We start from the raw sequence: 25,335 nt of genomic DNA, 5'->3' as shown, positions 1-25,335 counted from the left end.
ATACTTCCTGTGGAAGAAAAAACAAAAGTTGCCTAAGCAGATTTTCAGATGCAGATCCAACTCCATGTCAGAAAGCAGGAACAGAAGTGATCTCCAACCCAAACAACACATTCTCATAATGTGGATGTGCACAAGTTTTCTGAGACATAATAAGGGTAAGTCTACAAAAATCCAAATTAGGAGAAAATGGGGAGATGTTGTCATGTTTTGAGAGAAAAACAACTGGCAAGGTGAAAATCATTCTTAGAGGTTTATGTCCTTGGCAATCATTTGAGTTTAAAGAATTTCCCTTCCACTTGGAGAAAATGAGACAACAGTCATAGATGAAAAGAAAGGATCCAGTAATTCAGAAAGTGCTCTCTCCATGTCCCAGTGGGAGCCACGAAAGAACAATATGATGCACAACCCACTGTCCTAGTACAGGAGCCACATGGATAACTCCATCAGGGATCGGGTCCCTCCTGGACAGCAACTGAAGACTTAAATTCAACATGACAAAGTCATGCAAATATTTAGGCAAGTTTATCCTTCATGGAGGTCTCCAGAAATGTAGATAGGATGCGACAAGCTACTAAGCAACCATGCCGACTCTTCAGTAAAGCAATAGACAGAATACAAATGACACGGTTGACACATGCCAAGCTCAGGCATGCCCTTCTCTTCGCATGGAGGATTTGGACCAAGTATATGTGTGGCAATGGTTAGGATTTCCAAGTTGGTTAGATTGACTCCGCTGCAGATATACCTAAAAGTGTCTTCGGATAGGTTGAGAAAACACACTCAACCTGCTATTACAAGCAAATCAATGATTTGACATCCCAGCAAATGGCACTCAAAATCAACACTTTCTGGAGGTTTCTGAGACATCATAAACTAAGAATCAACTACATATCAGAAGTACCAAATGCAAAGCTAGAATACTACAAGGAAAAAAGTGTGTGGCACGTGGTGGTATAGAACTTGTGTACCAAGCATTGCAGTGACCATAAACAGCTGCAAAAGCATAAGGAGAGAGAAACTGAACATCTTTGTGATCTTGGGAAGCACATACTGAGTGTAGAGCCACAGGAAGCAAACTGGCTGTCTCAGTAAATGTGCCCCAGGGGCAATGTTGTACCTAGGAACTCTATCCTTCCAGGCCAGAACATCAAACGTTTCCAGCAACCTAAGAAACACAAAGGAAAAATGGAAAAAGCAACCCCTAGTGTTCAGAGAAAGGATCAGCAGAGAATATCAAAGGAACTTGTAAGGCATTCTGGTATTTGAGCACATCAAGTGCTCAAGAGAACAGAGGTTAGAACAGAAGTGTACCCAAAGGGAGACTGGTGCTAGCATCATTGGACACATTTGGAGTTTGATCAGTTATCAGACCATCCTAAATGTCAGATTCCCATGTAATCATCAGGTCTTTCGGTAAGGGAAAGAAAATAAGTCCTCGGTGATTTTTCACATCAGAGAGGAATAAAATCAGTATTTCTGAAACACAGAGATGAACACACTCACAATGGATGTTCCTGACAATTCTGACTCATGTTCCTGTACATGCAAACATGCATTATGGGAAATGGCTCATGGATTTCAAACAGCTAGAGTAAAATCATTTATTGCGCTCCACTCATTCTTAAAGGTTTTCTTTCTGTCCAGGGACATATCTTGATACTCCTAATTGCAAAGACAATTCCAGACAGCCAAAGAATAGAGAAAGATGTAATGAGAGATCTGGTAACATACAAATGGCACAAATGGTGTCTACCTGGGAGACAAGTAAAGTCACAGGTGGTCCAAGAGTGTTTTTTAGTTTGGTACCATCTCAGACAATATCTGAAAAATTTTCTACTATATTTACAAATGTTCGAATGGGGAACACAGGAATGGAACAACATGCAAATATAGGTGCAGGTTGGCTCCACTGCACACTGGAGCATTAGGTTCAGCGAGAAGACTTGACACTTGATTACAGTTCTGCTATTATTTCATCCATGGAAGGATCCAGGCATACTGAACTGAGTGACTGAGAAGACAGATTTCATTCAGCATTAGTATAGAGTAACAAAAAATAACTTCCTAACTAAAGAGTAAGGAAGAAAAACTAAAAGGCTCTGCGAACATTCAAAAATGCCGAGTCGTTATGCAGCAGTGTTCAGCCAATGATAGGACTCACGAGGACAAAAGGCAGTCATGGAGGACACGACTTGCACACGAGCACTTCTACACTGAAGAAACGCATCCATGTTAAGCAGAAGGATGAAGATTCCAAAACAGGTAGAAAACACAGACATATTTTCAGAAAAGGAGACACTTAGCAATAACATTCCACCACAAAAATGTCACGTCAAAAAGGAACAACAGCAGTAACTCTAAAGCACAAACCACACAAGAGCCAAACAGATTGTTCCTAAGTTCAAATGAGGGCGCTACAAGTTTGGGGACAACGATCTGTAACAAGATTACAGAGACCACAGAACCTACAAAAAACCAGAATGAAACAGAAAATCTTGGATTCACACAAAGAGGTCACTGAGAAAAATGTCCTGAATCATGGCAAATTACAGGAAACAAAGTACATATTACAGTGCAAAGGCAAAATGGGCACAGAGAGACAGAGAAAACTGTACTACTCAGAGACAAAAAAAAAAAAAAGGGAAACCTTTAAGGAAGGTGAAGAAAATCGAAGCAAAACAGACTGAAAAAGCAGCGTTAAAGGCAGTACAAACACTGGAGGAAAAAATGAAAGATCTATGTAAGCAAAAGACAGAGAAATCCTAGGTCACAGGACACCTTCTGGTAACAAGGAAGCACTTTGCAGAAGCTTCCCAGTCCCGGAGGCAATAGGAAACCCGTTCTCGCTCAAGGAGCCCCGGCAACCCAGCGGGCTCCCAGGGGCAGAGGACACAAGGCACACGGGGCCCCTACCGTGGTCGTGGTCGTGGTCGTGGTCAGCCTCCTCGGTGCTGGGAGTCATGGTTGGGAGCGGCACGTCCGGAACAGGTTCCCGGGTGCCGGGCTCGGCGTCTGCGGAAGAAGAGGAGACATCACGCACTTGGCCTGAGTGAGGGTCTCTGCCGACAACACACCTGCCTCCGCCTAGGAAACCAGGCAGAGCAATGTTCTCCCGGCCCCACACCTCCCGACGCCTCATGTGGGTGGGTGCCTAGGTCAGTGCGGAGACAGCACGGGCACCTGCCTGCCTAGGCCACAAAGAATCCCGGCCAAGGGAAACTGGTGGCACCGGGACCAGGGCGAGGGCCCGCAGCAGGGCGCGCCGTCCCCCCTTGTGCGTTGGGCCGCGCAAGGCCTTGGTGCCACCCCACCCTCCGAGTGGGTTCCCCTCCTTGGCCAGGGCTGGCGGGCTAAGAGCGGCCCTTCCCTTCCACACGGCAAGGCGACGAGGAAGGGGAAGTGAAAGGATCCAGGAACCAGGCAAGGGCCACCTCCGGGTTCCAGGGGCAGCCAAGAAAGAACCTGACGGCACCCAGCCCCCTGTCTCAGGGGAGGGGCCTGGTGGGCACACCTCGAGCAATCCTCTGGGCCCTCCAGGACGGCAACGGAGCACCGTGTCCGGCACGGGCTCAGTCCAGCCAGGCCCCGCTGGACGGCTCCCCGCATGGGGGCGAGAGGGGAGAAAAGCGGACGGAGCAACCGTGCCCTCTCTCATCTGCGCCCACTCAGGGCACGGAGGACAGACGGGCCCGCGTGGCTGGCTCCACACACCAGCCCGGGTCTGGTCTGGGCCACGAGCGCACGACTGGGAACTGGCCCATCCAGGACACTGGGTCAGATTCTCCTGGTGGCCCGCCGCACTACAAGGCAGACAACTCCCCAGCTGCCTGGGGGCACGGCACGGGTCCAGAACACGCTCGTGCCAGCGTCAGAGGGCACATCGAGGACTTGTCCTCAGGCAGCGGCCATGCCTCCTGGACGCTGTCCCGGGAGCTCGGAGACCAGCCAACGCCAAGAGGAAGGCAAGGACGTCTCAGGAGAGGCAGAGGCACAGAGCACCACCCTCGCGGAGCCCAGCGTGCCCGCGCCTAAGTCCGCTGCGCACACTGGGCCACCAGGGGCAGTGGGGCACTCCACGCCGGGTCCCATGAGGCTTCTGCACTCGCAGCCTCCGTGGCGACGCCAGGCATGCGGGCTGGGAGTGCTGCACCAGACCCCCGGGGTGGGTCATGGCGGGAGCAGACGTGGGGGGCGGGGAAGCCTACGCCCCTCCCGCACGGGTTAGCAGACCACCACGCAGAGAAACGGACAACCTGCGGGCAGGCCCAGGCAGCGTGCAGCCTACCAGAGCACCCGGGAGGACACACGGCCCCGTCTCGGAGCGCCTGACTCGCACCACGGCCCCTCTCTCCCCAGGGAGCACATCCTTCCCGGGCAGAGCCCCGAGGACGTCCCCACAGCTCCAGAGCACAGGCCAGCGTTTCGGGACAAGGAATCGCATGGCGACACCTTCCCGGTCCCGGAGGCAATAGGAAAGCCCGTTCTCGCTCAAGGAGCCCCGGCAACCCAGCGGGCTCCCAGGGGCAGAGGACACAAGGCACACGGGCCCCTACCGTGGTCGTGGTCAGGGTCGGGGTCGTGGTCATGGTCAGCCTCTTCGGTGCTGAGAGTCATGGTTGGGAGCGGCACGTCCGGAACAGGTTCCCGGGTGCCCGGCTCGGCGTCTGCGGAAGAAGAGGAGACATCACGCACTTGGCCTGAGTGAGGGTCTCTGCCGACAACACACCTGCCTCCGCCTAGGAAACCAGGCAGAGCAATGTTCTCCCGGCCCCACACCTCCCGACGCCTCATGTGGGTGGGTGCCTAGGTCAGTGCGGAGACAGCACGGGCGCCTGCCTGCCTAGGCCACAAAGAATCCCGGCCAAGGGAAACTGGTGGCAACGGGCCAGGGCGAGGGCCCACAGCAGGGCGCGCCGTCCCCCCTTGTGCGTTGGGCCGCGCAAGGCCTTGGTGCCACCCCACCCTCCGAGTGGGTTCCCCTCCTTGGCCAGGGCTGGCGGGCTAAGAGCGGCCCTTCCCTTCCACACGGCAAGGCGACGAGGAAGGGGAAGTGAAAGGATCCAGGAACCAGGCAAGGGCCACCTCCGGGTTCCAGGGGCAGCCAAGAAAGAACCTGACGGCACCCAGCCCCCTGTCTCAGGGGAGGGGCCTGGTGGGCACACCTCGAGCAATCCTCTGGGCCCTCCAGGACGGCAACGGAGCACCGTGTCCGGCACGGGCTCAGTCCAGCCAGGCCTCGCTGGACGGCTCCCCGCATGGGGGCGAGAGGGGAGAAAAGCGGACGGAGCAACCGCACCCTCTCTCATCTGCGCCCACTCAGGGCACGGAGGACAGACGGGCCCGCGTGGCTGGCTCCACACACCAGCCCGGGTCTGGTCTGGGCCACGAGCGCACGACTGGGAACTGGCCCATCCAGGACACTGGGTCAGATTCTCCTGGTGGCCCGCCGCACTACAAGGCAGACAACTCCCCAGCTGCCTGGGGGCACGGCACGGGTCCAGAACACGCTCGTGCCAGCGTCAGAGGGCACATCGAGGACTTGTCCTCAGGCAGCGGCCATGCCTCCTGGACGCTGTCCCGGGAGCTCGGAGACCAGCCAACGCCAAGAGGAAGGCAAGGACGTCTCAGGAGAGGCAGAGGCACAGAGCACCACCCTCGCGGAGCCCAGCGTGCCCGCGCCTAAGTCCGCTGCGCACACTGGGCCACCAGGGGCAGTGGGGCACTCCACGCCGGGTCCCATGAGGCTTCTGCACTCGCAGCCTCCGTGGCGACGCCAGGCATGCGGGCTGGGCGTGCTGCACCAGACCCCCGGGGTGGGTCATGGCGGGAGCAGACGTGGGGGGCGGGGAAGCCTACGCCCCTCCCACACGGCTTAGCAGACCACCACGCAGAGAAACAGACAACCTGCGGACAGGCCCAGGCAGCGTGCAGCCAACCAGAGCACCCGGGAGGACACACGGCCCCGTCTCGGAGCGCCTGACTCGCACCGCGGCCCCTCTCTCCCCAGGGAGCACATCCTTCCCGGGCAGAGCCCCGAGGACGTCCCCACAGCTCCAGAGCACAGGCCAGCGTTTCGGGACAAGGAATCGCATGGCGACACCTTCCCGGTCCCGGAGGCAATAGGAAAGCCCGTTCTCGCTCAAGGAGCCCCGGCAACCCAGCGGGCTCCCAGGGGCAGAGGACACAAGGCACACGGGCCCCTACCGTGGTCGTGGTCAGGGTCGGGGTCGTGGTCATGGTCAGCCTCTTCGGTGCTGAGAGTCATGGTTGGGAGCGGCACGTCCGGAACAGGTTCCCGGGTGCCCGGCTCGGCGTCTGCGGAAGAAGAGGAGACATCACGCACTTGGCCTGAGTGAGGGTCTCTGCCGACAACACACCTGCCTCCGCCTAGGAAACCAGGCAGAGCAATGTTCTCCCGGCCCCACACCTCCCGACGCCTCATGTGGGTGGGTGCCTAGGTCAGAGTGGAGACAGCACGGGCGCCTGCCTGCCTAGGCCACAAAGAATCCCGGCCAAGGGAAACTGGTGGCAACGGGCCAGGGCGAGGGCCCACAGCAGGGCGCGCCGTCCCCCCTTGTGCGTTGGGCCGCGCAAGGCCTTGGTGCCACCCCACCCTCCGAGTGGGTTCCCCTCCTTGGCCAGGGCTGGCGGGCTAAGAGCGGCCCTTCCCTTCCACACGGCAAGGCGACGAGGAAGGGGAAGTGAAAGGATCCAGGAACCAGGCAAGGGCCACCTCCGGGTTCCAGGGGCAGCCAAGAAAGAACCTGACGGCACCCAGCCCCCTGTCTCAGGGGAGGGGCCTGGTGGGCACACCTCGAGCAATCCTCTGGGCCCTCCAGGACGGCAACGGAGCACCGTGTCCGGCACGGGCTCAGTCCAGCCAGGCCTCGCTGGACGGCTCCCCGCATGGGGGCGAGAGGGGAGAAAAGCGGACGGAGCAACCGCACCCTCTCTCATCTGCGCCCACTCAGGGCACGGAGGACAGACGGGCCCGCGTGGCTGGCTCCACACACCAGCCCGGGTCTGGTCTGGGCCACGAGCGCACGACTGGGAACTGGCCCATCCAGGACACTGGGTCAGATTCTCCTGGTGGCCCGCCGCACTACAAGGCAGACAACTCCCCAGCTGCCTGGGGGCACGGCACGGGTCCAGAACACGCTCGTGCCAGCGTCAGAGGGCACATCGAGGACTTGTCCTCAGGCAGCGGCCATGCCTCCTGGACGCTGTCCCGGGAGCTCGGAGACCAGCCAACGCCAAGAGGAAGGCAAGGACGTCTCAGGAGAGGCAGAGGCACAGAGCACCACCCTCGCGGAGCCCAGCGTGCCCGCGCCTAAGTCCGCTGCGCACACTGGGCCACCAGGGGCAGTGGGGCACTCCACGCCGGGTCCCATGAGGCTTCTGCACTCGCAGCCTCCGTGGCGACGCCAGGCATGCGGGCTGGGCGTGCTGCACCAGACCCCCGGGGTGGGTCATGGCGGGAGCAGACGTGGGGGGCGGGGAAGCCTACGCCCCTCCCACACGGCTTAGCAGACCACCACGCAGAGAAACAGACAACCTGCGGACAGGCCCAGGCAGCGTGCAGCCAACCAGAGCACCCGGGAGGACACACGGCCCCGTCTCGGAGCGCCTGACTCGCACCGCGGCCCCTCTCTCCCCAGGGAGCACATCCTTCCCGGGCAGAGCCCCGAGGACGTCCCCACAGCTCCAGAGCACAGGCCAGCGTTTCGGGACAAGGAATCGCATGGCGACACCTTCCCGGTCCCGGAGGCAATAGGAAAGCCCGTTCTCGCTCAAGGAGCCCCGGCAACCCAGCGGGCTCCCAGGGGCAGAGGACACAAGGCACACGGGCCCCTACCGTGGTCGTGGTCGGGGTCGGGGTCGGGGTCGTGGTCGTGGTCGTGGTCGTGGTCGTGGTCGTGGTCAGCCTCCTCGGTGCTGGGAGTCATGGTTGGGAGCGGCACGTCCGGAACAGGTTCCCGGGTGCCGGGCTCGGCGTCTGCGGAAGAACAAGAGACATCACGCACTTGGCCTGAGTGAGGGTCTCTGCCGACAACACACCTGCCTCCGCCTAGGAAACCAGGCAGAGCAATGTTCTCCCGGCCCCACACCTCCCGACGCCTCATGTGGGTGGGTGCCTAGGTCAGAGTGGAGACAGCACGGGCGCCTGCCTGCCTAGGCCACAAAGAATCCCGGCCAAGGGAAACTGGTGGCAACGGGCCAGGGCGAGGGCCCACAGCAGGGCGCGCCGTCCCCCCTTGTGCGTTGGGCCGCGCAAGGCCTTGGTGCCACCCCACCCTCCGAGTGGGTTCCCCTCCTTGGCCAGGGCTGGCGGGCTAAGAGCGGCCCTTCCCTTCCACACGGCAAGGCGACGAGGAAGGGGAAGTGAAAGGATCCAGGAACCAGGCAAGGGCCACCTCCGGGTTCCAGGGGCAGCCAAGAAAGAACCTGACGGCACCCAGCCCCCTGTCTCAGGGGAGGGGCCTGGTGGGCACACCTCGAGCAATCCTCTGGGCCCTCCAGGACGGCAACGGAGCACCGTGTCCGGCACGGGCTCAGTCCAGCCAGGCCTCGCTGGACGGCTCCCCGCATGGGGGCGAGAGGGGAGAAAAGCGGACGGAGCAACCGCACCCTCTCTCATCTGCGCCCACTCAGGGCACGGAGGACAGACGGGCCCGCGTGGCTGGCTCCACACACCAGCCCGGGTCTGGTCTGGGCCACGAGCGCACGACTGGGAACTGGCCCATCCAGGACACTGGGTCAGATTCTCCTGGTGGCCCGCTGCACTACAAGGCAGACAACTCCCCAGCTGCCTGGGGGCACGGCACGGGTCCAGAACACGCTCGTGCCAGCGTCAGAGGGCACATCGAGGACTTGTCCTCAGGCAGCGGCCACGCCTCCTGGACGCTGTCCCGGGAGCTCGGAGACCAGCCAACGCCAAGAGGAAGGCAAGGACGTCTCAGGAGAGGCAGAGGCACAGAGCACCACCCTCGCGGAGCCCAGCGTGCCCGCGCCTAAGTCCGCTGCGCACACTGGGCCACCAGGGGCAGTGGGGCACTCCACGCCGGGTCCCATGAGGCTTCTGCACTCGCAGCCTCCGTGGCGACGCCAGGCATGCGGGCTGGGAGTGCTGCACCAGAGCCCCGGGGTCATGGCCGGAGCAGACGTGGGGGGCGGGGAAGCCTACGCCCCTCCCGCACGGGTTAGCAGACCACCACGCAGAGAAACAGACAACCTGCGGACAGGCCCAGGCAGCGTGCAGCCAACCAGAGAACCCGGGAGGACACACGGCCCCGTCTCGGAGCGCCTGACTCGCACCGCGGCCCCTCTCTCCCCAGGGAGCACATCCTTCCCGGGCAGAGCCCCGAGGACGTCCCCGCAGCTCCAGAGCACAGGCCAGCGTTTCGGGACAAGGAATCGCATGGCGACACCTTCCCGGTCCCGGAGGCAATAGGAAAGCCCGTTCTCACTCAAGGAGCCCCGGCAACCCAGCGGGCTCCCAGGGGCAGAGGACACAAGGCACACGGGCCCCTACCGTGGTCGTGGTCAGGGTCGGGGTCGTGGTCATGGTCAGCCTCCTCGGTGCTGGGAGTCATGGTTGGGAGCGGCACGTCCGGAACAGGTTCCCGGGTGCCGGGCTCGGCGTCTGCGGAAGAACAAGAGACATCACGCACTTGGCCTGAGTGAGGGTCTCTGCCGACAACACACCTGCCTCCGCCTAGGAAACCAGGCAGAGCAATGTTCTCCCGGCCCCACACCTCCCGACGCCTCATGTGGGTGGGTGCCTAGGTCAGAGTGGAGACAGCACGGGCGCCTGCCTGCCTAGGCCACAAAGAATCCCGACCAAGGGAAACTGGTGGCACCGGGGCCAGGGCGAGGGCCCGCAGCAGGGCGCGCCGTCCCCCCTTGTGCGTTGGGCCGCGCAAGGCCTTGGTGCCACCCCACCCTCCGAGTGGGTTCCCCTCCTTGGCCAGGGCTGGCGGGCTAAGAGCGGCCCTTCCCTTCCACACGGCAAGGCGACGAGGAAGGGGAAGTGAAAGGATCCAGGAACCAGGCAAGGGCCACCTCCGGGTTCCAGGGGCAGCCAAGAAAGAACCTGACGGCACCCAGCCCCCTGTTCAGGGGAGGGGCCTGGTGGGCACACCTCGAGCAATCCTCTGGGCCCTCCAGGACGGCAACGGAGCACCGTGTCCGGCACGGGCTCAGTCCAGCCAGGCCTCGCTGGACGGCTCCCCGCATGGGGGCGAGAGGGGAGAAAAGCGGACGGAGCAACCGCACCCTCTCTCATCTGCGCCCACTCAGGGCACGGAGGACAGACGGGCCCGCGTGGCTGGCTCCACACACCAGCCCGGGTCTGGTCTGGGCCACGAGCGCACGACTGGGAACTGGCCCATCCAGGACACTGGGTCAGATTCTCCTGGTGGCCCGCCGCACTACAAGGCAGACAACTCCCCAGCTGCCTGGGGGCACGGCAAGGGTCCAGAACACGCTCATGCCAGCGTCAGAGGGCACATCGAGGACTTGTCCTCAGGCAGCGGCCACGCCTCCTGGACGCTGTCCCGGGAGCTCGGAGACCAGCCAACGCCAAGAGGAAGGCAAGGACGTCTCAGGAGAGGCAGAGGCACAGAGCACCACCCTCGCGGAGACCAGTGTGCCCGCGCCTAAGTCCGCTGCGCACACTGGGCCACCAGGGGCAGTGGGGCACTCCACGCCGGGTCCCATGAGGCTTCTGCACTCGCAGCCTCCGTGGCAACGCCAGGCATGCGGGCTGGGAGTGCTGCACCAGAGCCCCGGGGTCATGGCCGGAGCAGACGTGGGGGGCGGGGAAGCCTACGCCCCTCCCGCACGGCTTAGCAGACCACCACGCAGAGAAACAGACAACCTGCGGACAGGCCCAGGCAGCGTGCAGCCAACCAGAGCACCCGGGAGGACACACGGCCCCGTCTCGGAGCGCCTGACTCGCACCGCGGCCCCTCTCTCCCCAGGGAGCACATCCTTCTCGGGCAGAGCCCCGAGGACGTCCCCGCAGCTCCAGAGCACAGGCCAGCGTTTCGGGACAAGGAATCGCATGGCGACACCTTCCCGGTCCCGGAGGCAATAGGAAAGCCCGTTCTCGCTCAAGGAGCCCCGGCAACCCAGCGGGCTCCCAGGGGCAGAGGACACAAGGCACACGGGCCCCTACCATGGTCGTGGTCGTGGTCGTGGTCGCGGTCGTGGTCGTGGTCAGCCTCCTCGGTGCTGGGAGTCATGGTTGGGAGCGGCACGTCCGGAACAGGTTCTCGGGTGCCGGGCTCGGCGTCTGGGGAAGAACAAGAGACATCACGCACTTGGCCTGAGTGAGGGTCTCTGCTGACAACACACCTGCCTCTGCCTAGGAAACCAGGCAGAGCAATGTTCTCCCGGCCCCACACCTCCCGACGCCTCATGTGGGTGGGTGCCTAGGTCAGAGTGGAGACAGCACGGGCGCCTGCCTGCCTAGGCCACAAAGAATCCCGGCCAAGGGAAACTGGTGGCACCGGGGCCAGGGCGAGGGCCCGCAGTCCCCCCTTGTGCGTTGGGCCGCGCAAGGCCTTGGTGCCACCCCACCCTCCAAGTGGGTTCCCCTCCTTGGCCAGGGCTGGCGGGCTAAGAGCGGCCCTTCCCTTCCACACGGCAAGGCGACGAGGAAGGGGAAGTGAAAGGATCCAGGAACCAGGCAAGGGCCACCTCCGGGTTCCAGGGGCAGCCAAGAAAGAGCCTGACGGCACCCAGCCAGCCCCCTGTCTCAGGGGAGGGGCCTGGTGGGCACACCTCGAGCAATCCTCTGGGCCCTCCAGGACGGCAACGGAGCACCGTGTCCGGCACGGGCTCAGTCCAGCCAGGCCCCGCTGGACGGCTCCCCGCACGGGGGCGAGAGGGGAGAAAAGCGGACGGAGCAACCGCGCCCTCTCTCATCTGCGCCCACTCAGGGCACGGAGGACAGACGGGCCCGCGTGGCTGGCTCCACACACCAGCCCGGGTCTGGTCTGGGCCACGAGCGCACGACTGGGAACTGGCCCATCCAGGACACTGGGTCAGATTCTCCTGGTGGCCCGCCGCACTACAAGGCAGACAACTCCCCAGCTGCCTGGGGGCACGGCACGGGTCCAGAACACGCTCGTGCCAGCGTCAGAGGGCACATCGAGGACTTGTCCTCAGGCAGCGGCCACGCCTCCTGGACGCTGTCCCGGGAGCTCGGAGACCAGCCAACGCCAAGAGGAAGGCAAGGACGTCTCAGGAGAGGCAGAGGCACAGAGCACCACCCTCGCGGAGCCCAGCGTGCCCGCGCCTAAGTCCGCTGCGCACACTGGGCCACCAGGGGCAGTGGGGCACTCCACGCTGGGTCCCATGAGGCTTCTGCACTCGCAGCCTCCGTGGCAACGCCAGGCATGCGGGCTGGGAGTGCTGCACCAGACCCCCGGGGTGGGTCATGGCCGGAGCAGACGTGGGGGGCGGGGAAGCCTACGCCCCTCCCGCACGGGTTAGCAGACCACCACGCAGAGAAACGGACAACCTGCGGACAGGCCCAGGCAGCGTGCAGCCAACCAGAGCACCCGGGAGGACACACGGCCCCGTCTCGGAGCGCCTGACTCGCACCGCGGCCCCTCTCTCCCCAGGGAGCACATCCTTCCCGGGCAGAGCCCCGAGGACGTCCCCGCAGCTCCAGAGCACAGGCCAGCGTTTCGGGACAAGGAATCGCATGGCGACACCTTCCCGGTCCCGGAGGCAATAGAAAAGCCCGTTCTCGCTCAAGGAGCCCCGGCAACCCAGCGGGCTCCCAGGGGCAGAGGACACAAGGCACACGGGCCCCTACCATGGTCGTGGTCGTGGTCGTGGTCGTGGTCGGGGTCGGGGTCGTGGTCGTGGTCGTGGTCGTGGTCGTGGTCAGCCTCCTCGGTGCTGGGAGTCATGGTTGGGAGCGGCACGTCCGGAACAGGTTCCCGGGTGCCGGGCTCGGCGTCTGCGGAAGAAGAAGAGACATCACGCACTTGGCCTGAGTGAGGGTCTCTGCCGACAACACACCTGCCTCCGCCTAGGAAACCAGGCAGAGCAATGTTCTCCCGGCCCCACACCTCCCGACGCCTCATGTGGGTGGGTGCCTAGGTCAGAGTGGAGACAGCACGGGCGCCTGCCTGCCTAGGCCACAAAGAATCCCGGCCAAGGGAAACTGGTGGCAACGGGCCAGGGCGAGGGCCCACAGCAGGGCGCGCCGTCCCCCCTTGTGCGTTGGGCCGCGCAAGGCCTTGGTGCCACCCCACCCTCCGAGTGGGTTCCCCTCCTTGGCCAGGGCTGGCGGGCTAAGAGCGGCCCTTCCCTTCCACACGGCAAGGCGACGAGGAAGGGGAAGTGAAAGGATCCAGGAACCAGGCAAGGGCCACCTCCGGGTTCCAGGGGCAGCCAAGAAAGAACCTGACGGCACCCAGCCCCCTGTCTCAGGGGAGGGGCCTGGTGGGCACACCTCGAGCAATCCTCTGGGCCCTCCAGGACGGCAACGGAGCACCGTGTCCGGCACGGGCTCAGTCCAGCCAGGCCTCGCTGGACGGCTCCCCGCATGGGGGCGAGAGGGGAGAAAAGCGGACGGAGCAACCGCACCCTCTCTCATCTGCGCCCACTCAGGGCACGGAGGACAGACGGGCCCGCGTGGCTGGCTCCACACACCAGCCCGGGTCTGGTCTGGGCCACGAGCGCACGACTGGGAACTGGCCCATCCAGGACACTGGGTCAGATTCTCCTGGTGGCCCGCCGCACTACAAGGCAGACAACTCCCCAGCTGCCTGGGGGCACGGCACGGGTCCAGAACACGCTCGTGCCAGCGTCAGAGGGCACATCGAGGACTTGTCCTCAGGCAGCGGCCATGCCTCCTGGACGCTGTCCCGGGAGCTCGGAGACCAGCCAACGCCAAGAGGAAGGCAAGGACGTCTCAGGAGAGGCAGAGGCACAGAGCACCACCCTCGCGGAGCCCAGCGTGCCCGCGCCTAAGTCCGCTGCGCACACTGGGCCACCAGGGGCAGTGGGGCACTCCACGCCGGGTCCCATGAGGCTTCTGCACTCGCAGCCTCCGTGGCGACGCCAGGCATGCGGGCTGGGCGTGCTGCACCAGACCCCCGGGGTGGGTCATGGCGGGAGCAGACGTGGGGGGCGGGGAAGCCTACGCCCCTCCCGCACGGCTTAGCAGACCACCACGCAGAGAAACGGACAACCTGCGGGCAGGCCCAGGCAGCGTGCAGCCAACCAGAGCACCCGGGAGGACACACGGCCCCGTCTCGGAGCGCCTGACTCGCACCGCGGCCCCTCTCTCCCCAGGGAGCACATCCTTCCCGGGCAGAGCCCCGAGGACGTCCCCACAGCTCCAGAGCACAGGCCAGCGTTTCGGGACAAGGAATCGCATGGCGACACCTTCCCGGTCCCGGAGGCAATAGGAAAGCCCGTTCTCGCTCAAGGAGCCCCGGCAACCCAGCGGGCTTCCAGGGGTAGAGGACACAAGGCACACGGGCCCCTACCGTGGTCGTGGTCAGGGTCGGGGTCGAGGTCGTGGTCAGCCTCCTCGGTGCTGGGAGTCATGGTTGGGAGCGGCACGTCCGGAACAGGTTCCCGGGTGCCGGGCTCGGCGTCTGCGGAAGAAGAGGAGACATCACGCACTTGGCCTGAGTGAGGGTCTCTGCCGACAACACACCTGCCTCCGCCTAGGAAACCAGGCAGAGCAATGTTCTCCCGGCCCCACACCTCCCGACGCCTCATGTGGGTGGGTGCCTAGGTCAGTGCGGAGACAGCACGGGCACCTGCCTGCCTAGGCCACAAAGAATCCCGGCCAAGGGAAACTGGTGGCACCGGGACCAGGGCGAGGGCCCGCAGCAGGGCGCGCCGTCCCCCCCTTGTGCGTTGGGCCGCGCAAGGCCTTGGTGCCACCCCACCCTCCGAGTGGGTTCCCCTCCTTGGCCAGGGCTGGCGGGCTAAGAGCGGCCCTTCCCTTCCACACGGCAAGGCGACGAGGAAGGGGAAGTGAAAGGATCCAGGAACCAGGCAAGGGCCACCTCCGGGTTCCAGGGGCAGCCAAGAAAGAACCTGACGGCACCCAGCCCCCTGTCTCAGGGGAGGGGCCTGGTGGGCACACCTCGAGCAATCCTCTGGGCCCTCCAGGACGGCAACGGAGCACCGTGTCCGGCACGGGCTCAGTCCAGCCAGGCCTCGCTGGACGGCTCCCCGCATGGGGGCGAGAGGGGAGAAAAGCGGACGGAGCAACCGCGCCCTCTCTCATCTGCGCCCACTCAGGGCACGGAGGACAGACGGGCCCGCGTGGCTGGCTCCACACACCAGCCCGGGTCTGGTCTGGGCCACGAGCGCACGACTGGGAACTGGCCCATCCAGGACACTGGGTCAGATTCTCCTGGTGGCCCGCTGCACTACAAGGCAGACAACTCCCCAGCTGCCTGGGGGCACGGCACGGGTCCAGAACACGCTCGTGCCAGCGTCAGAGGGCACATCGAGGACTTGTCCTCAGGCAGCGGCCACGCCTCCTGGACGCTGTCCCGGGAGCTCGGAGACCAGCCAACGCCAAGAGGAAGGCAAGGACGTCTCAGGAGAGGCAGAGGCACAGAGCACCACCCTCGCGGAGCCCAGCGTGCCCGCGCCTAAGTCCGCTGCGCACACTGGGCCACCAGGGGCAGTGGGGCACTCCACGCCGGGTCCCATGAGGCTTCTGCACTCGCAGCCTCCGTGGCGACGCCAGGCATGCGGGCTGGGAGTGCTGCACCAGACCCCCGGGGTGGGTCATGGCGGGAGCAGACGTGGGGGGCGGGGAAGCCTACGCCCCTCCCGCACGGCTTAGCAGACCACCACGCAGAGAAACGGACAACCTGCGGGCAGGCCCAGGCAGCGTGCAGCCAACCAGAGCACCCGGGAGGACACACGGCCCCGTCTCGGAGCGCCTGACTCGCACCACGGCCCCTCTCTCCCCAGGGAGCACATCCTTCCCGGGCAGAGCCCCGAGGACGTCCCCGCAGCTCCAGAGCACAGGCCAGCGTTTCGGGACAAGGAATCGCATGGCGACACCTTCCCGGTCCCGGAGGCAATAGGAAAGCCCGTTCTCGCTCAAGGAGCCCCGGCAACCCAGCGGGCTCCCAGGGGCAGAGGACACAAGGCACACGGGCCCCTACCGTGGTCGTGGTCAGGGTCGGGGTCGTGGTCATGGTCAGCCTCCTCGGTGCTGAGAGTCATGGTTGGGAGCGGCACGTCCGGAACAGTTTCCCGGGTGCCCGGCTCGGCGTCTGCGGAAGAAGAGGAGACATCACGCACTTGGCCTGAGTGAGGGTCTCTGCCGACAACACACCTGCCTCCGCCTAGGAAACCAGGCAGACCAATGTTCTCCCGGCCCCACACCTCCCGACGCCTCATGTGGGTGGGTGCTTAGGTCAGAGTGGAGACAGCACGGGCGCCTGCCTGCCTAGGCCACAAAGAATCCCGGCCAAGGGAAACTGGTGGCACCGGGGCCAGGGCGAGGGCCCGCAGTCCCCCCTTGTGCGTTGGGCCGCGCAAGGCCTTGGTGCCACCCCACCCTCCGAGTGGGTTCCCCTCCTTGGCCAGGGCTGGCGGGCTAAGAGCGGCCCTTCCCTTCCACACGGCAAGGCGACGAGGAAGGGGAAGTGAAAGGATCCAGGAACCAGGCAAGGACCACCTCCGGGTTCCAGGGGCAGCCAAGAAAGAACCTGACGGCACCCAGCCCCCTGTCTCAGGGAAGGGGCCTGGTGGGCACACCTCGAGCAATCCTCTGGGCCCTCCAGGACGGCAACGGAGCACCGTGTCCGGCACGGGCTCAGTCCAGCCAGGCCTCGCTGGACGGCTCCCCGCATGGGGGCGAGAGGGGAGAAAAGCGGACGGAGCAACCGCACCCTCTCTCATCTGCGCCCACTCAGGGCACGGAGGACAGACGGGCCCGCGTGGCTGGCTCCACACACCAGCCCGGGTCTGGTCTGGGCCACGAGCGCACGACTGGGAACTGGCCCATCCAGGACACTGGGTCAGATTCTCCTGGTGGCCCACCGCACTACAAGGCAGACAACTCCCCAGCTGCCTGGGGGCACGGCACGGGTCCAGAACACGCTGGTGCCAGCGTCAGAGGGCACATCGAGGACTTGTCCTCAGGCAGCGGCCACGCCTCCTGGACGCTGTCCCGGGAGCTCGGAGACCAGCCAACGCCAAGAGGAAGGCAAGGACGTCTCAGGAGAGGCAGAGGCACAGAGCACCACCCTCGCGGAGCCCAGCGTGCCCGCGCCTAAGTCCGCTGCGCACACTGGGCCACCAGGGGCAGTGGGGCACTCCACGCCGGGTCCCATGAGGCTTCTGCACTCGCAGCCTCCGTGGCAACGCCAGGCATGCGGGCTGGGAGTGCTGCACCAGAGCCCCGGGGTCATGGCCGGAGCAGACGTGGGGGGCGGGGAAGCCTACGCCCCTCCCGCACGGGTTAGCAGACCACCACGCAGAGAAACAGACAACCTGCGGACAGGCCCAGGCAGCGTGCAGCCAACCAGAGCACCCGGGAGGACACACGGCCCCGTCTCGGAGTGCCTGACTCGCACCGCGGCCCCTCTCTCCCCAGGGAGCACATCCTTCCCGGGCAGAGCCCCGAGGACGTCCCCGCAGCTCCAGAGCACAGGCCAGCGTTTCGGGACAAGGAATCGCATGGCGACACCTTCCCGGTCCCGGAGGCAATAGGAAAGCCCGTTCTCGCTCAAGGAGCCCCGGCAACCCAGCGGGCTCCCAGGGGCAGAGGACACAAGGCACACGGGCCCCTACCATGGTTGTGGTCGGGGTCGGGGTCGGGGTCGGGGTCGTGGTCGTGGTCGTGGTCGTGGTCGTGGTCGTGGTCGTGGTCAGCCTCCTCGGTGCTGGGAGTCATGGTTGGGAGCGGCACGTCCGGAACAGGTTCCCGGGTGCCGGGCTCGGCGTCTGCGGAAGAAGAAGAGACATCACGCACTTGGCCTGAGTGAGGGTCTCTGCCGACAACACACCTGCCTCCGCCTAGGAAACCAGGCAGAGCAATGTTCTCCCGGCCCCACACCTCCCGACGCCTCATGTGGGTGGGTGCCTAGGTCAGTGCGGAGACAGCACGGGCACCTGCCTGCCTAGGCCACAAAGAATCCCGGCCAAGGGAAACTGGTGGCACCGGGACCAGGGCGAGGGCCCGCAGCAGGGCGCGCCGTCCCCCCCTTGTGCGTTGGGCCGCGCAAGGCCTTGGTGCCACCCCACCCTCCGAGTGGGTTCCCCTCCTTGGCCAGGGCTGGCGGGCTAAGAGCGGCCCTTCCCTTCCACACGGCAAGGCGACGAGGAAGGGGAAGTGAAAGGATCCAGGAACCAGGCAAGGGCCACCTCCGGGTTCCAGGGGCAGCCAAGAAAGAACCTGACGGCACCCAGCCCCCTGTCTCAGGGGAGGGGCCTGGTGGGCACACCTCGAGCAATCCTCTGGGCCCTCCAGGACGGCAACGGAGCACCGTGTCCGGCACGGGCTCAGTCCAGCCAGGCCTCGCTGGACGGCTCCCCGCATGGGGGCGAGAGGGGAGAAAAGCGGACGGAGCAACCGCGCCCTCTCTCATCTGCGCCCACTCAGGGCACGGAGGACAGACGGGCCCGCGTGGCTGGCTCCACACACCAGCCCGGGTCTGGTCTGGGCCACGAGCGCACGACTGGGAACTGGCCCATCCAGGACACTGGGTCAGATTCTCCTGGTGGCCCGCCGCACTACAAGGCAGACAACTCCCCAGCTGCCTGGGGGCACGGCACGGGTCCAGAACACGCTCGTGCCAGCGTCAGAGGGCACATCGAGGACTTGTCCTCAGGCAGCGGCCATGCCTCCTGGACGCTGTCCCGGGAGCTCGGAGACCAGCCAACGCCAAGAGGAAGGCAAGGACGTCTCAGGAGAGGCAGAGGCACAGAGCACCACCCTCGCGGAGCCCAGCGTGCCCGCGCCTAAGTCCGCTGCGCACACTGGGCCACCAGGGGCAGTGGGGCACTCCACGCCGGGTCCCATGAGGCTTCTGCACTCGCAGCCTCCGTGGCGACGCCAGGCATGCGGGCTGGGCGTGCTGCACCAGACCCCCGGGGTGGGTCATGGCGGGAGCAGACGTGGGGGGCGGGGAAGCCTACGCCCCTCCCGCACGGCTTAGCAGACCACCACGCAGAGAAACGGACAACCTGCGGGCAGGCCCAGGCAGCGTGCAGCCAACCAGAGCACCCGGGAGGACACACGGCCCCGTCTCGGAGCGCCTGACTCGCACCGCGGCCCCTCTCTCCCCAGGGAGCACATCCTTCCCGGGCAGAGCCCCGAGGACGTCCCCACAGCTCCAGAGCACAGGCCAGCGTTTCGGGACAAGGAATCGCATGGCGACACCTTCCCGGTCCCGGAGGCAATAGGAAAGCCCGTTCTCGCTCAAGGAGCCCCGGCAACCCAGCGGGCTTCCAGGGGCAGAGGACACAAGGCACACGGGCCCCTACCGTGGTCGTGGTCAGGGTCGGGGTCGTGGTCATGGTCAGCCTCCTCGGTGCTGGGAGTCATGGTTGGGAGCGGCACGTCCGGAACAGGTTCCCGGGTGCCGGGCTCGGCGTCTGCGGAAGAAGAGGAGACATCACGCACTTGGCCTGAGTGAGGGTCTCTGCCGACAACACACCTGCCTCCGCCTAGGAAACCAGGCAGAGCAATGTTCTCCCGGCCCCACACCTCCCGACGCCTCATGTGGGTGGGTGCCTAGGTCAGTGCGGAGACAGCATGGGCGCCTGCCTGCCTAGGCCACAAAGAATCCCGACCAAGGGAAACTGGTGGCACCGGGGCCAGGGCGAGGCCGCGCCGTCCCCCCCTTGTGCGTTGGGCCGCGCAAGGCCTTGGTGCCACCCCACCCTCCAAGTGGGTTCCCCTCCTTGGCCAGGGCTGGCGGGCTAAGAGCGGCCCTTCCCTTCCACACGGCAAGGCGACGAGGAAGGGGAAGTGAAAGGATCCAGGAACCAGGCAAGGGCCACCTCCGGGTTCCAGGGGCAGCCAAGAAAGAGCCTGACGGCACCCAGCCAGCCCCCTGTCTCAGGGGAGGGGCCTGGTGGGCACACCTCGAGCAATCCTCTGGGCCCTCCAGGACGGCAACTGAGCACCGTGTCCGGCACGGGCTCAGTCCAGCCAGGCCCCGCTGGACGGCTCCCCGCACGGGGGCGAGAGGGGAGAAAAGCGGACGGAGCAACCGCGCCCTCTCTCATCTGCGCCCACTCAGGGCACGGAGGACAGACGGGCCCGCGTGGCTGGCTCCACACACCAGCCCGGGTCTGGTCTGGGCCACGAGCGCACGACTGGGAACTGGCCCATCCAGGACACTGGGTCAGATTCTCCTGGTGGCCCGCCGGACTACACGGCAGACAACTCCCCAGCTGCCTGGGGGCACGGCACGGGTCCAGAACACGCTCGTGCCAGCGTCAGAGGGCACATCGAGGACTTGTCCTCAGGCAGCGGCCACGCCTCCTGGACGCTGTCCCGGGAGCTCGGAGACCAGCCAACGCCAAGAGGAAGGCAAGGACGTCTCAGGAGAGGCAGAGGCACAGAGCACCATCCTCGCGGAGCCCAGCGTGCCCGCGCCTAAGTCCGCTGCGCACACTGGGCCACCAGGGGCAGTGGGGCACTCCACGCCGGGTCCCATGAGGCTTCTGCACTCGCAGCCTCCGTGGCAACGCCAGGCATGCGGGCTGGGCGTGCTGCACCAGACCCCCGGGGTCATGGCGGGAGCAGACGTGGGGGGCAGGGAAGCCTACGCCCCTCCCGCACGGCTTAGCAGACCACCACGCAGAGAAACGGACAACCTGCGCACAGGCCCAGGCAGCGTGCAGCCAACCAGAGAACCCGGGAGGACACACGGCCCCGTCTCGGAGCGCCTGACTCGCACCGCGGCCCCTCTCTCCCCAGGGAGCACATCCTTCCCGGGCAGAGCCCCGAGGACGTCCCCGCAGCTCCAGAGCACAGGCCAGCGTTTCGGGACAAGGAATCGCATGGCGACACCTTCCCGGTCCCGGAGGCAATAGGAAAGCCCATTCTCGCTCAAGGAGCCCCGGCAACCCAGCGGGCTCCCAGGGGCAGAGGACGCAAGGCACACGGGCCCCTACCGTGGTCGTGGTCGTGGTCGTGGTCGTGGTCAGCCTCGGTGCTGGGAGTCATGGTTGGGAGCGGCACGTCCGGAACAGGTTCCCGGGTGCCGGGCTCGGCGTCTGCGGAAGAAGAAGAGACATCACACACTTGGCCTGAGTGAGGGTCTTTGCCGACAACACACCTGCCTCCGCCTAGGAAACCAGGCAGAGAAATGTTCTCCCGGCCCCACACCTCCCGACGCCTCATGTGGGTGGGTGCCTAGGTCAGTGCGGAGACAGCATGGGCGCCTGCCTGCCTAGGCCACAAAGAATCCCGACCAAGGGAAACTGGTGGCACCGGGGCCAGGGCGAGGGCCCGCAGTCCCCCCTTGTGCGTTGGGCCGCGCAAGGCCTTGGTGCCACCCCACCCTCCAAGTGGGTTCCCCTCCTTGGCCAGGGCTGGCGGGCTAAGAGCGGCCCTTCCCTTCCACACGGCAAGGCGACGAGGAAGGGGAAGTGAAAGGATCCAGGAACCAGGCAAGGGCCACCTCCGGGTTCCAGGGGCAGCCAAGAAAGAGCCTGACGGCACCCAGCCAGCCCCCTGTCTCAGGGGAGGGGCCTGGTGGGCACACCTCGAGCAATCCTCTGGGCCCTCCAGGACGGCAACGGAGCACCGTGTCCGGCACGGGCTCAGTCCAGCCAGGCCCCGCTGGACGGCTCCCCGCACGGGGGCGAGAGGGGAGAAAAGCGGACGGAGCAACCGCGCCCTCTCTCATCTGCGCCCACTCAGGGCACGGAGGACAGACGGGCCCGCGTGGCTGGCTCCACACACCAGCCCGGGTCTGGTCTGGGCCACGAGCGCACGACTGGGAACTGGCCCATCCAGGACACTGGGTCAGATTCTCCTGGTGGCCCGCCGGACTACACGGCAGACAACTCCCCAGCTGCCTGGGGGCACGGCACGGGTCCAGAACACGCTCGTGCCAGCGTCAGAGGGCACATCGAGGACTTGTCCTCAGGCAGCGGCCACGCCTCCTGGACGCTGTCCCGGGAGCTCGGAGACCAGCCAACGCCAAGAGGAAGGCAAGGACGTCTCAGGAGAGGCAGAGGCACAGAGCACCATCCTCGCGGAGCCCAGCGTGCCCGCGCCTAAGTCCGCTGCGCACACTGGGCCACCAGGGGCAGTGGGGCACTCCACGCCGGGTCCCATGAGGCTTCTGCACTCGCAGCCTCCGTGGCAACGCCAGGCATGCGGGCTGGGCGTGCTGCACCAGACCCCCGGGGTCATGGCGGGAGCAGACGTGGGGGGCGGGGAAGCCTACGCCCCTCCCGCACGGCTTAGCAGACCACCACGCAGAGAAACGGACAACCTGCGGACAGGCCCAGGCAGCGTGCAGCCAACCAGAGCACCCGGGAGGACACACGGCCCCGTCTCGGAGCGCCTGACTCGCACCGCGGCCCCTCTCTCCCCAGGGAGCACATCCTTCCCGGGCAGAGCCCCGAGGACGTCCCCGCAGCTCCAGAGCACAGGCCAGCGTTTCGGGACAAGGAATCGCATGGCGACACCTTCCCGGTCCCGGAGGCAATAGGAAAGCCCGTTCTCGCTCAAGGAGCCCCGGCAGCCCAGCGGGCTCCCAGGGGCAGAGGACACAAGGCACACGGGCCCCTACCGTGGTCGTGGTCGTGGTCGTGGTCGTGGTCGTGGTCAGCCTCGGTGCTGGGAGTCATGGTTGGGAGCGGCACGTCCGGAACAGGTTCCCGGGTGCCGGGCTTGGCGTCTGCGGAAGAAGAAGAGACATCACACACTTGGCCTGAGTGAGGGTCTTTGCCGACAACACACCTGCCTCCGCCTAGGAAACCAGGCAGAGAAATGTTCTCCCGGCCCCACACCTCCCGACGCCTCATGTGGGTGGGTGCCTAGGTCAGTGCGGAGACAGCATGGGCGCCTGCCTGCCTAGGCCACAAAGAATCCCGACCAAGGGAAACTGGTGGCACCGGGGCCAGGGCGAGGGCCCGCAGTCCCCCCTTGTGCGTTGGGCCGCGCAAGGCCTTGGTGCCACCCCACCCTCCAAGTGGGTTCCCCTCCTTGGCCAGGGCTGGCGGGCTAAGAGCGGCCCTTCCCTTCCACACGGCAAGGCGACGAGGAAGGGGAAGTGAAAGGATCCAGGAACCAGGCAAGGGCCACCTCCGGGTTCCAGGGGCAGCCAAGAAAGAGCCTGACGGCACCCAGCCAGCCCCCTGTCTCAGGGGAGGGGCCTGGTGGGCACACCTCGAGCAATCCTCTGGGCCCTCCAGGACGGCAACTGAGCACCGTGTCCGGCACGGGCTCAGTCCAGCCAGGCCCCGCTGGACGGCTCCCCGCACGGGGGCGAGAGGGGAGAAAAGCGGACGGAGCAACCGCGCCCTCTCTCATCTGCGCCCACTCAGGGCACGGAGGACAGACGGGCCCGCGTGGCTGGCTCCACACACCAGCCCGGGTCTGGTCTGGGCCACGAGCGCACGACTGGGAACTGGCCCATCCAGGACACTGGGTCAGATTCTCCTGGTGGCCCGCCGGACTACACGGCAGACAACTCCCCAGCTGCCTGGGGGCACGGCACGGGTCCAGAACACGCTCGTGCCAGCGTCAGAGGGCACATCGAGGACTTGTCCTCAGGCAGCGGCCACGCCTCCTGGACGCTGTCCCGGGAGCTCGGAGACCAGCCAATGCCAAGAGGAAGGCAAGGACGTCTCAGGAGAGGCAGAGGCACAGAGCACCATCCTCGCGGAGCCCAGCGTGCCCGCGCCTAAGTCCGCTGCGCACACTGGGCCACCAGGGGCAGTGGGGCACTCCACGCCGGGTCCCATGAGGCTTCTGCACTCGCAGCCTCCGTGGCAACGCCAGGCATGCGGGCTGGGCGTGCTGCACCAGACCCCCGGGGTCATGGCGGGAGCAGACGTGGGGGGCGGGGAAGCCTACGCCCCTCCCGCACGGCTTAGCAGACCACCACGCAGAGAAACGGACAACCTGCGCACAGGCCCAGGCAGCGTGCAGCCAACCAGAGCACCCGGGAGGACACACGGCCCCGTCTCGGAGCGCCTGACTCGCACCGCGGCCCCTCTCTCCCCAGGGAGCACATCCTTCCCGGGCAGAGCCCCGAGGACGTCCCCGCAGCTCCAGAGCACAGGCCAGCGTTTCGGGACAAGGAATCGCATGGCGACACCTTCCCGGTCCCGGAGGCAATAGGAAAGCCCGTTCTCGCTCAAGGAGCCCCGGCAGCCCAGCGGGCTCCCAGGGGCAGAGGACGCAAGGCACACGGGCCCCTACCGTGGTCGTGGTCGTGGTCGTGGTCGTGGTCAGCCTCGGTGCTGGGAGTCATGGTTGGGAGCGGCACGTCCGGAACAGGTTCCCGGGTGCCGGGCTCGGCGTCTGCGGAAGAAGAAGAGACATCACACACTTGGCCTGAGTGAGGGTCTTTGCCGACAACACACCTGCCTCCGCCTAGGAAACCAGGCAGAGAAATGTTCTCCCGGCCCCACACCTCCCGACGCCTCATGTGGGTGGGTGCCTAGGTCAGTGCGGAGACAGCATGGGCGCCTGCCTGCCTAGGCCACAAAGAATCCCGACCAAGGGAAACTGGTGGCACCAGGGCCAGGGCGAGGGCCCGCAGTCCCCCCTTGTGCGTTGGGCCGCGCAAGGCCTTGGTGCCACCCCACCCTCCAAGTGGGTTCCCCTCCTTGGCCAGGGCTGGCGGGCTAAGAGCGGCCCTTCCCTTCCACACGGCAAGGCGACGAGGAAGGGGAAGTGAAAGGATCCAGGAACCAGGCAAGGGCCACCTCCGGGTTCCAGGGGCAGCCAAGAAAGAGCCTGACGGCACCCAGCCAGCCCCCTGTCTCAGGGGAGGGGCCTGGTGGGCACACCTCGAGCAATCCTCTGGGCCCTCCAGGACGGCAACGGAGCACCGTGTCCGGCACGGGCTCAGTCCAGCCAGGCCCCGCTGGACGGCTCCCCGCACGGGGGCGAGAGGGGAGAAAAGCGGACGGAGCAACCGCGCCCTCTCTCATCTGCGCCCACTCAGGGCACGGAGGACAGACGGGCCCGCGTGGCTGGCTCCACACACCAGCCCGGGTCTGGTCTGGGCCACGAGCGCACGACTGGGAACTGGCCCATCCAGGACACTGGGTCAGATTCTCCTGGTGGCCCGCCGGACTACACGGCAGACAACTCCCCAGCTGCCTGGGGGCACGGCACGG

At 65.3% G+C, this 25,335-nt stretch overlaps 1 protein-coding gene across 11 annotated transcripts in view; it reads right to left on the bottom strand.

The window, feature by feature from the left end:
• Positions 1-25,335, bottom strand: part of LOC138843592 (rho GTPase-activating protein 20-like) — a 1,064,354-nt gene that overhangs the window by 6,228 nt on the left and 1,032,791 nt on the right. For 8 of the 11 annotated variants that reach the window (XM_070048224.1, XM_070048225.1, XM_070048223.1 and 5 more), the window contains 5 exons: positions 24,410-24,511; positions 22,773-22,880; positions 21,142-21,243; positions 19,501-19,611; positions 17,726-17,958 (listed from right to left, as the gene is read on the bottom strand). In XM_070048224.1, coding sequence (XP_069904325.1) covers positions 17,741-17,958; positions 19,501-19,611; positions 21,142-21,243; positions 22,773-22,880; positions 24,410-24,511 — 641 coding nt within the window. In that variant the 3' untranslated portion in view covers positions 17,726-17,740. Of the gene's footprint in view, positions 1-2,913; positions 3,013-7,855; positions 7,997-9,532; positions 9,644-11,179; positions 11,297-17,725; positions 17,959-19,500; positions 19,612-21,141; positions 21,244-22,772; positions 22,881-24,409; positions 24,512-25,335 lie in introns of those variants that run through there. The other 3 variants (XM_070048226.1, XM_070048230.1, XM_070048229.1) reach the window with 2 other exon arrangements.

This window comes from Oryctolagus cuniculus, chromosome 8 (assembly GCF_964237555.1).
Source record: "Oryctolagus cuniculus chromosome 8, mOryCun1.1, whole genome shotgun sequence".
NCBI lineage: Eukaryota > Metazoa > Chordata > Mammalia > Lagomorpha > Leporidae > Oryctolagus > Oryctolagus cuniculus.
The sequence above is the reverse complement of the archived record's forward strand: the minus strand, read 5'-3'. Positions and strand labels throughout refer to the sequence as shown.